The 11,683-nt window shown below is 51.6% G+C and overlaps 1 protein-coding gene across 1 annotated transcript; it reads right to left on the minus strand.

The window, feature by feature from the left end:
• Window positions 1-1,168: 1,168 nt before the first annotated feature.
• LOC101110050 (polycystin family receptor for egg jelly) lies at window positions 1,169-8,515 on the minus strand. Its single transcript, XM_027966008.2, is given in 4 exon segments — window positions 1,169-6,269; window positions 6,272-6,373; window positions 6,376-6,451; window positions 6,453-8,515. Coding segments are annotated over 4 exon segments (6,282 nt in total). The 5' UTR covers window positions 8,400-8,515; the 3' UTR covers window positions 1,169-2,112.
• Window positions 8,516-11,683: the final 3,168 nt, after the last annotated feature.

Raw genomic sequence — 11,683 nt, forward strand, 5'->3', positions numbered from 1 at the left:
ACCATCCGTGCTGCCTGGACAGACCTGCTGCCCAGCTCCCAGCAGGGCTCTTCCCCCAGACGTTGCCCTGGAGGGCTCCCAGCACCCTCCCCGTCCCCAGGGGGCAGCGGTGCCCTCCTGGGGCCACAGGGCACATGGGTCTCTGCAGACCTCTGGGCTCACAAATAGAGGCGGGACTTGACAGGAGGTGACAGGGTCTGTGATGCAGTCCCGAGTCAGGGCTTTGAGGGGGGGACACAGGGGACTTCATGGTACTCTTGGCTCTGTGCTGGGGGACCAGGTGTCACCTCCCAGGGGGCCAGCTGCAGGAAGGTCCCCTGGACACCTTGGCATTGGGCCCTCCTGCTGGGTGCCATCTGTGTGGGCACCTGTGGGTGGCAGGATGGTTCAGGCAGTCAGAGGGTGACTGAAATGAGAGTCACAACTGCCAGGAGCAGGAAGGGGTGATATGGGGGCCTTCTCTCTTCTTTCACACTTGTTTTCCTGATGGCTTCCTAGATGGTTCAGCTGTAAAGTATCTGCCTGCAGTTCTAGAGGCCCAGGTTCAATCCCTGGGTCGGGTAGATCCCCTGGATAAGTAAATGACAACCCACTCCAGCATTCTTATCTCAAGAATCCCAGGGACAGAGGAGGCTGGCAGGCTATAGTCCATGGGTTCTCAAGAGCTGGACATTCTGACCCCAGCACCAGCCCACACGGTTACTGGGCAAGGCCATGGTTCTAAAGAAGTAGGAGTGGCAGTTGGGTGATAATGAGAAGTGCTACGCAGGACACGCACTTCACCCAGAACCAGCCGACGAGAACCTAGCCACACCCGTGAATTCCCACCAGGGGAGTTAGAAAACACAGAACTGAGCACTTGATCATGACAGTTTGGGTGGTCTTGGGTGAGTCAGAAAGACTACTGTCTAATTGGCAGGAAGACCACCCTGATCCCAGGGACGAAGGGAGGGAAGGCCTCTACGTGTACACGTGCCCATAGCTGCCAAGGTGCGGAGTGCCACGGCCATGCGGTGCAGCTGAGTGAGCACCATCAGGGCGCCAAGCGAGCGATCAACACTTGGGTCAAAGCAGTCACCACCTGCGGTTTGTTCCCCTTTGCTGGCACTGTCTTTTGACAGCAGATGCCATTGTGTACCTGCCCCTCTCACAGAAATCACTGCAGGCCTCATAGAATACGTTTTAATTCTGATGAAGCCTAGCAGGACATTAACATAAAGGAAAGTGCTTTGGGTTGAAAATACAGGAGCTGTTAACCAATTTTCTTAAACAATGTGTTCTAAACAACCCACCAGGCCATCAATAAACAAAGCCCAAATCCTGGAGAGAGAGATATATATATGGTTACACTCACTGCATAGAACATTTACTACCTTTCAGTGTGAACTTGACAGCACGCACACGCACACACACACACACACGCACACACACACACACACACACACCCCTTCTTGTTTAACAAAAGTCATGTCTCGTGGCCAGAAACACGTTACATCCATAACTTGCAGTGGCCTTAAAAGCAGATGGGAAGCTTCAGACTGCTGTGCCCTGGTCCACATCCCTCCATTTCCAGGCACAAGGGCCACTCCTGGGACCCCTCACGAGGCCCCTCCAGCCCTGCCCAGCTGGAGTGTGTGTGGTGGGAGTAAGGAGGCGGGGAGGCTCTGCAGCCCCATCAGCAAAGGGAAGGGCCAGCAGGGCCGAGCGACCTGAGCTCTGCCCTCAACCACTAGCCCTGGCCTCCCAGCCTCGGGGGAAGAGGGACCGGGACAGCAGGAGCATTCACCTGCTGCTTCTGACAAGCTGAGATGAGCTTGGGGGCCCTTTCAGCTCCGTCTCCCAAATCTAGGTCTCTAACCCTCTAAACTTCAGTTGGTGCCAAAGACAGCAACTTCGAAGAAAGTTGGTCGCCTTCCTCTCTCCGCAGAGGCCACACTGCCCTTGACCCTCCTTTCAAGTCCCAAGCCTGGAGGCCCCCACTGCAGACGCGTCCAGACGCGGGGTGCACTGTGAACAATACGGGTGGGAAACACACTGAGCCGCGAAACGCCCCTCGACCCAGAAACTGAGCCTTTGGAGAAACCTGCCTGTGGGCCTCGACACTGCCATGGATCACACGACGAGGTAAACCATTTTCTTCCCATTGATGTTTCTGGTCTTCAGCCCCAGGTAGCGGCGGCTCTTCTTCTCTGGCTGCCCGTACACCATATTGATGAAGAACCTGGGCTCGTCTTCCGCCCTGGGTTTGAAGCACAGGCAGCAAAAAGCAGATCTCAGCCGGTGACACAGATAAGTCATGGCTTCCGCCTCTTCTGAGGGCTCCTCATACACGGGCTGCTTCATTTCCTCGTAGGCAGACAGAATCACTGCCTGAAATAAGTTGATCAATATGCATATCATCACCAGCAAAAAAGATGAGAGGAAGAGGACCCCGAGAACCCGGTTATTGAAAAATTCCGTGTTCTTAAAAGCTGAGACACAGTAGGAAAATATGGTCTGGGTGGCGTGGATCATGTCACTGTAGTTCCACTCATGCTGCCCGAACACCAAGTACCCGAATGCCATGAAGACAAAGAAATACACGGACACCACCAATGCCATGTGGCAGATGCCAGGAAGGGCAATCTGGATGGCCCTCTGAGCCAGACGCACATCGTAAAAGACCCTGGAATACCGGAGCGTCTTCAGGATCGTCAGAAACACCAGGAAACCCAGAATCACCCTCATGGTGTAATCCACTTGAGCCACTGCGTGAAAGGGAATGAAATCCTCGGGATTTGACAGGTAAGCCCGAACTACACTGATGGCCAAGAAGTGCTTCCTGAAAAAGAGCACGATCCACAAGGTAAAGATGCATTTTAGAGCAAAGTTGAGCAAATTATATACACTTTGCACGTAGGCAGTCCTTTCTTGTGTGATTACATAAACCTCGTCAACAGTGTAGGCAAGGAAGAAAATGAAGATGGCCAAGTACAGGTAGTTTTCTGCTGAGTCGGCTGAGTATTTTCTGTTGAAATGAGCGAGCGAGAAGGAGTGCGCATGCAGGCTCGTGTTCACAACACCTAACTGAGAGACCTCGAAGATGACCGAGACGCTGCAGAGGAGACTGATGTCTGCATTGAAGGTGGTCAGTTCCACTATCACAGACCAGGTCTTCTCATCCAGCCAGTGGCCTTTCTGGAGCTTGCTGAGCCTCAGTGTGGAATTAAACTGCTGCTCTGCTGGAAAAAAATAGAAGGCGTATCCTCCTGAGCCATAGGTGTGCAGCAGCCCATAGGAAGAGTACGCCCACCTCTTCTCTGGAGGCCTGTAAGTAAACCCTCCGGCCGTCTGGTCAGTGTCCCGCTTACTAACTCTATTCCATGACCCAGAGTAGTTTTTTGTGTCTTCTGGGTCAATGCCATATTCGGGGTGACAGCGAATCTCTCCTTTGAGGCTGCCCGCCACAAATTTCTTGGCCGGCAGACATGTTATCTCTCCAGGTTGTGCCCTCAGCTGCCTCATCAGAGGCAGGCCAAGGATTTTAGAGGAGCTGTCAGGGAAAAATGTGGGATTTGGGTCATTGTGGAGCAGAGGCAACAGCACCCTGTTCAGCCACTGATAGATGTCTTCCAGCCTGGCCACGCCTGCCAGATCCACAGAGAACTGGTCCCGAATAAACTGATTATAGTAAAAGCTGTCAGTGGGGCGCAGGACGGCGACTAGGCTCAGCAAGAGAGCCAGAAAGATGAAGTGAGTGAGGATGTAACTCAGGAACAGGAAAGCTCTTCTCTTGATCCTCTTCTTTCTTTTGAATATCGTGATTTCGTCTTGAGTGAGAGGCTGGTACATTCTCGAGTTTCGGAGCTCCATAACATACCGGTGGCGTCTGTCCATTTCTTCTGGGTCCTTCCGAATGTTGTGCAGCTTGATCTCAGTGAAGCGGCTATTGCCGATCCACGAAAGGTTTTTGCAGTACTTGGCCCTCCGTGTTCTGTAGCCGGACACGAGTATGACTTTTGATGGCTGCACTAGGAAGACTGACTGTGTGAACGCACAGAACGATGCAAACAGCCATGCTGTTGACTTTTCGAAGCCATAAGTCAGTCCATAAAATATGATGAAGAAGGAGGATACTGCACAGGTAAGGAAAACCAAGAGCCAGGCGACACAAACACACCATTGGGGCAGGACTATTCTGGTCTTCTCTTTAAGGGCTCTCGAACCTGGCTGGGGAGGATGCTCATCAGAAACATTTGTATTGTCTTCAATATTTCGGCTATTGGTGTTTATATTTCTTCCTTGGATGTGGGAGAATTTGCTTTGTGCTTGAGTGACCTTGCTTTGGGCTCTGGAGACCTTGCTTTGGACTCTGGAGACCTTGCTTTGGGCTCTGGAGACCTTGCTTTGGGCTCTGGAGACCTTGCTTTGGGTTCGGGAGACCTTGCTTTTGATGGGAGACCCCTGGCTTTCTGCTTGCTTGGCCGGGGGCTGTCTTTTAGAGGTGACGTTGACAGAAGCCTTGGGCTTTGCACGATGTCTCTTAGACACAGGCTCCTGGGAGCTTGCCTTGGCAGTTTCATAGGCATGCCAGTTTCCCAATCGTTCTTCCCAGTGCTCACTTGCTGGCCGTTGCAAAGGATGTTTCCGAGGAGTGACCTCACTTAGAGTCACCCGAGGTCTCCTCTGGGAATAGATGAACAAAGATTTGATCACTAGTTGCACAGGGAGGGTAATAAAGGCACTTTCCAATCCGATCACCATCGGCCTGAGGTACTTCTGCTCTTGTGGCTCTGCTTCGATCTCCTTCTCTAGACTAAAGAACATAATATTACACAGAAGCGTGGACAGCAACATGGCTAAGCAACAGGACAGCCTCTGGAGCCTGTTGAACGGTGTAGAAATGACACCAGAAAAAACAGAGAACCACAAGTGGCTTCTCCCCAGCTTGTAACTAAAATCTATGAGGAAAAAGTCCATTTTCTTGAGAGGCTTATCTGGGGGGGTAACTTGAAAGGTTCGATCCAGAGATGTGTCAATAGAAAGCCATTCTCGGCACATGAAGAGCCAGATGTGTCTGGTGAACAGATTCTCCACTTTGATTCTACTTAAATACCATTCAGGGGACCTGCCCTCATTGTTGTGCCACACGCGGAGGGAATGGATGTCGCCCAAGTCCTTTTGCGTCGCTAGGAGGAAAGTGCAGATGCTTCCTCGGTAGAGAGTTGTAAATTGTGGATGGCTTAAACAGTGCACATCGCTGCTACCTTCGGTTCCATGCAGCTGGATAAAGACATTGGCCCTGGTGCCAGAACCACAGCGGCTTCCTGTAAAAACAGTGACTAGGTAACACACATTATCATCCGGGTCGTTGTCAAGGAGAACTATCACATGCTCCCTAAGATACTGGTCCGTTTCATCTCTGTGCAAGGCCCAGAACGCAAGGATCAAGTACAACAACATAATGAGAAGTACCGTGAAGAGAGTCACAGGGTTTTGGGTGACGTTCTTGACGGCCTCCACTCGTAAATCCACAGGGTTAGGGACCACGATCACGTTGGCGGTCAAATAGTGGGTACGCAGGCGGAGGTTGGCCTGTTTGATTATATCCAGCTGCCGTTTGGCCCGCCGTGGGTTCTTGCACATACAGTGCACTCTTTGCCAAGTGGTCTTCTCTCCCACAACGCAGGTGTCTTCTCTCCAGTCGCTCTGGATCCCAAGCATGTCCAAACATTCAGTGCTGAAAACAGAAATTCTCACCAACTTGTTATTGGGGTTTAGGACGAAACGAGGTGCCTGTAGAACCACAGCGATGGTGCACTCAGAGGAACTGGTTCGCTGAGCTATGACCTGCACCAGGGCCGCCGGGAGGCAGACCACTCGGGCCTCCTTCACCGGACACTCCGGGTCAAACAGGTCACTCTCATTGGCAATTGGAGGGATTTTATGGGGCACCAGGTAGCTGGTCATAAAAGACTTGGGTGTGATCTCACGGCCCGCATACACAGACACCGTGAACAAGACGGACACGTCTGTCAGGATGTGGATCAACACGTCCCTCCCTTCTGCACTGTCCACAACAAAGCTGAACGCCCCTGTCGTCTTTGCCAATGACTCATCCGCTGCATAAGGCTCTGAGCTGGGTCCCACCGTGAGATTGAAAGTTCCAAAGCTCAGATTTTTCCTGATGAGGTACACTTCCACTGCATCAGGTGGCATCTCAATCACGTCACCCGTGACCTCGACTCCTGTCATTCGGAATCCAACCACCTGGGTCAAAATGTTTTCCCATGATTTAGCCAAGGGAAAGGGTCATCCGCAAATTCACAGAACATCGTGGAGATGGGAGCGTTGGCAGGCAGACTAGCAACGCTGTTCACATTTAGGGTGGGATAAAACAATTCTGACAGTGCTTCTGGGTGCTGAAGAACTTGGTAACATTCCACTTTTCGGTTTTCTTGACATGCATTTTTAAAGTTGGAGGTCCTCAAGGCAGTGGTCTCATTCTCTGGCACCTTCACAGCCAGTACCGTGTCTGCTAGAGATTCAACCACGTGGAAAGGCTCCTCGAACACTTCATAATGAACCAGCAGTTTCAGGATGTTAGACAAGGTTGTTAATATTCCAGTGCACACACTTTCTATTTGCTCAGAAGAAATGCTCTTATCTCTCTGATGACTATCTTGGAGGGCTTGGCTTGCTTGCCAAGTCCTCACTGTGGCCAGTTTCTGAGAGAATGCGCTGATCTCAGAGGTTTTTTCTGTTAATTTAGTAATAGTCATGACCACCTGGCTAATATTCACCAAAGTGTTTATAGGAAGAATGAGTGTCTGATTGAAAAGGTGTTCTCGGAGTTTAATTTTGTCAGCTTGAAGACTTGTGTCAGTTTTCATGCTGTTCATGACAGAAGCTACTACGTATATTAAATAACTTGCATTTAGAAAATCCTGCTGTTGAAGCAAAGCGGACAGGGAGGAATTTGGTCCCGTGGTGAAGTTGGATAACTCCTCCAGCACAGTTGTTGATGACTTTACGTCACTGGGAGGCCGCACAGTGGCATACAAGTTCACCTGGGAAAAAGCTCCCAGAGAGGTATTATATGCCTGGGCAATTATGTTCAAGGCATAATGACTGTCCAACACACCAACAGGGAGAAAGGAAGGGGGCGATGTGGAATTCTTCCCCAAATACAGGATGGATCCAAAGTTATTCTCTTTCACAGAACTGATTTCACCAAAACCATGCACCTCAGGAACTATTATTTTATATGTAAGAACAATGTTCTTATGCTTGAAATGAGTACAAATGACAACAAACTGAGTAATGAAGGAAATTCCTTTTTCTGGAACAATTTTGCAGTCTATGGTTATAGGGACATGGTGAATAATGAAAGGATACCTTAAGACCAATGTGACTCCACTCCAAGTTGCTGCATTTAGAGAAATCCAAAACTTATCTTCCTTGAAACTCCAGAAAGCAAAAGCTTTTATAGACACATAAGCACCATGCTGTCCTGTTGAAGTTTGCCCCGTCCAGTCAAATGGCACCTCCTGACCTGAAGACGTCAGAATGGACCACTGATAGACATCTCGGCCTGCTGTACAACCTGTGCAATCCAGAGACAACGAGAATCTCTCTGATAAAACCAGAACCTGGTCACAATTTTCAATACATGAGATGCTTGCTACCGGCTCTCCTTGAAGCACGCGCAGCGTTGCATCAGCAAATGCTGACCTGCCGGTCTTCTGGATCACCAGTCTGAAAAAATATACACGGCCACCTTGAAGTGTTTCTGGAGAAAGGGTGAGAATAGGACCAGAGGCCCATGTCCACTTGAGGTCAACCTGCTCCGGGAGACACACTTCCTTGCTTATCACTGTTATTTTCTGTCCATCATAGTCTTTTGGGTTCGTGGTACAGTACCAGAGAAACTTAAGCCTCTCTTTCTCTAGAGGGTCTGTTTCCTCTGGATCAGAAGACTTATTTCCATTGAGAGTCACCCCATCTGTGAAATTGATTGTGATGTTGGAAGGCCCTGAAATAACAGCATTCAGGGGACGTCTAAAAATGACGACATAGATGCTGTCTGAGTCCTTCTGCCCTGGAACCCGGGGATCCCGCGTTCTGACAACTACCGAGAAATTAAACAGATACACCCCCCAAGTGAAAGAATATGGGAGTATAGTCAACACTGTTGCACTTCTATCTACCTTGACCGGTGGCTTTTGCATAGGTTTAGTCCAGTCAGGCACGGCCCCTACATAAGGCACAGGATAGATATACCACATCCGCAGATAGTACTCTTGGACTGGACAGAAGAGGATGACTGTTGCATTGAAGGTGTCTCCCATGTCCCTGGTCAGTCGCACCGGTTTATCGTCGTTCCTATTTATCCGCACGGGGTCCAATTTACAGGTCATCGGTCCGGATACCTGACAGGACACGGAGGACTCAGTGGGTTCTGAGCTGTTCGGGCCGACAGCTACTAAGAAGACCGGGGTGGGCCCGTCCGTGGGACACTCGGTTCGCGCCACGAATCCCGGGTAGGAGCGCCGGCCGCGGGGCAGAGCCCGTCGGGGCAACGCGCGGCTCTGGGCGGCCGCGGGCCCGAGCAGCCCGAGGCGGAAGGTCCACTCCAGAGGCCCGAGCGAGCGCGGCAGGCGGGACAGCCAGCGCAGGGAGAGCCGGCCGCCGGGCGCGGACAGCTGCAGGTCCACCGGCGCGGGCGCGGGCGCGGGCGCGGCGTTAGCGGCGGCGCGGCGGGCGCGCACCTGGACGTGCGCGCGGAGGCAGCGCGGCGCGAGGCTCGGGGGCCGCCCGGCCGGCAGGCAGAGGCCGCGGCGGCCGCTCAGGAAGATGCCGCCGCCCGGGGCCGCGCGGGCCCGGAGGCTGACGCGGGCGCGGCCGGCTCCAAGGCCGCCAAAGCCTGCGCCCCGCTCCCCGGGGGCCCGGGGGGCCGTGACCGAGCGGAGCGCGGCCTCCGGGCGCCGCGCCTGGACGAGGGCCCGGGTGTCGGACGGGGCAGGCCCGGCCGAGGCGGGCGTCGGGACGGGGAGGCCTCGGGCCGGCGAGCCGGGCGCCTGCGCGGGAGCCGGGGGCGGAGGCCGGCGGCCGGGCCCACAGCCCAGGCCCAGGCCCAGGCCCAGGAGCAGGAGAGCCGGCCCGGGCCCCATGGCCGCGCCCGGTGCGAGCTGCGTCGGAGGCGCAGGGCGGAGGGCCAACGGACACGGCGTGCAGGGCGCGGGGCGGCCAGGGCGCGGGCCGGGGTCACGGCGGGCGTGGTTCGGGGGCCACTGTGGCCTGGGGTCTGCGTGGTCAGTGGGGTTCCTGCGGCCCAGGAAATCAGTCGTTTCATCGCCCCTGTTTGGGTCTGACTTCTGAATTCAAGTTACACTTTCACTTACAGAGTCTTAGAGTTTCTGTAAAAAGTGATTTGTAATTCCGTTTGTTGTGGTCACAGAATGTTCCGTGCGATCCTTTACCTTTCTGAACGAGTTGAGCTTGTGTAAGTCTACCGTGTGGTCTGTCTTGAGTCCATTGTGGGTCCCATGTCACGTGAGAAGAATGTGTATTCTGCTGTTGTTGGGGGTACTGTCCTCTGTCTGGGAGTCAAGTCAAGAGGGTGGTGCTGTTCGTTAGATCTATATCTTTTCTGCAGTTTTTCCTAGTTTAGCAATTGCTAGAGAATATGGTAATATCCTACTGCAACTGTGAAATTGTGTATTTCTCTCTTTAATTCTGTTAACTTATTTTTCCTGTATTTTGGAGCTCTATTTATTAGGGAGATATATAATTGTCGTTATGTCTTTCTGCTGAACTGTCCCTATTATCATTATGAAATGTCTTTATCTCTGGTCAGAATCTTTGTTTTGAAATCCCCTTTACCTGATATGAAAATATCTACATTATTCATCAATTATATCTCAAAAGAGCAGGGCAGAGTCGGTGGTGGTGCGGATGAAGTCAAATAAGATAACCACACTTGCCTTCTCATGCTTAGTTTATAGGTGGCATATATTTTTTCATTTACTTACTTTCAAATTATTTATGTCTTTATTTTATAGTGTTCTTTTATAAGCAACATTTAATAGAGTTTTACAGTTTTATCCACTCAGTCGATCTATTCCATTTAATTGAGTTATTTAGACCATCAATTATGAATATTTATTGGAAGGACTAATGCTGAAACTCCAATATTTGGTCACCTGATGGAAAGAGCCAGCTCATTGGTAAAGAACCGAATGCTGGGAAAGACTGGAAGCGAATGGAAAAGGGAGCGCAGAGGATGAGATGGTTAGATAGTATCAGCGACTCAATAGATATGAGTTTGAGCAAGCTCTGAGAGACAGCGAATGGCAGAGAAACCTGGCAAGGTTCAGTCTACAGGGTGGCAAAGAATCAGACAGCACTTGGTGCCTGCACAACAACAAGTGGCCATCAAGATTTAATATAAGTATGCTCAGCATCGCATGTAATTACTGATATGTTTGGATTAGATCTGTCACCTAATTATTTGTTTTCTTATTTTCTCTGATTATCCATTGTTATGACTGATTGTTTTCCTTTTTGTTCCCCATTAATTCATTTAACATTGGTCATTTTAGACAGCTCTCAAGCACCTACTATATACCAGGCATTTGTTCTAGGCATTAGCCCTAGGCCTAGTTCCCATGGAGCTTCCATTATAATGGGGATAAAAGACAATCAAAAATAATCCAAGCATAACATACCATGTGGGATTTTACTGTGATAAGTGATATGAAGACAAATAAGGCAGGTACAGAGATGGGAATGACAGTGAGATGGGGAATCAAGAAAGGCCTCTTCGAGGAGGTGCCCTCTGAGCCAGCAGTTCAGCATGAAATGAGGGAGCAGGCCTCACAACGAGCTAGGGAAGGGCATGACTAGGACAGGGAGCTGTAAGCACAGATGCAGGGAGGCAGGAAGGAGAGGGGAGGTTAGCAGTGGGGCTTGAGGGAGCAGAGAGGAGAGGAAGTGGCAGAAGCTGTCATTGGAGAGAGGCCAGTGACCAGAGCAAGCGGGGCCTCCGAGACCGTGGCCGTGTGTTTGAATTTTATCTCAGGTGGGTTGGGGAGTGTTTGAGGGTTTTGAGCAGGGAAGGGCCTGATCTGATTTCCAGGTTGGAAGCATCGTCCTGCTGTGAGGGAGATAGATTGTAGGTGGACAGGATTGAAAGGATGGGGGCCTCTTAGGCGGGGTGCAGGGAAACCAAAGGCACAGGCCTGCCTGCTGCAAGAACACTGGGTACGTGAGTGAGCTGGTCCTGTCTCAGTCTGGGGTTAGTGGCCGTGGAGGTGGTGAGCTGTGGGGAATTCAGAGAAGATGCACGTGCTGATGCGTGGGCTGTCAGAGGACCAACTGCGTGATTTTCAGGGCCCTGTGCAAAACCAAAATGTAGGCACCTTGTTCAAAGATGGTCACGAGTGTCGAGATGACCACAGCAGAGCTTTAAAGCGAGCACGGGGTCCTAAGTGTGAGGCCCTGTGCAACTGTCCAGGCCACACCCAGGACAGAGGCACCCAGGCTTGGGGCCCTTACAGCATGCCCCCTGGTCCCACTTCAAAGCTGCTCCTAGCACCCAAAACCAGCTCTGGACCCAGGCCCTGCAGGAGCACAGGTCAAGGGTCTCCAGAAAGCCCTGCTACTTGCAAGGGTGAGCAGGATTGGAGGGGAACTGTCACAT

The sequence above is a fragment of the Ovis aries genome, chromosome 3, assembly GCF_016772045.2.
Source record: "Ovis aries strain OAR_USU_Benz2616 breed Rambouillet chromosome 3, ARS-UI_Ramb_v3.0, whole genome shotgun sequence".
Taxonomy (NCBI): Eukaryota; Metazoa; Chordata; class Mammalia; order Artiodactyla; family Bovidae; genus Ovis; species Ovis aries.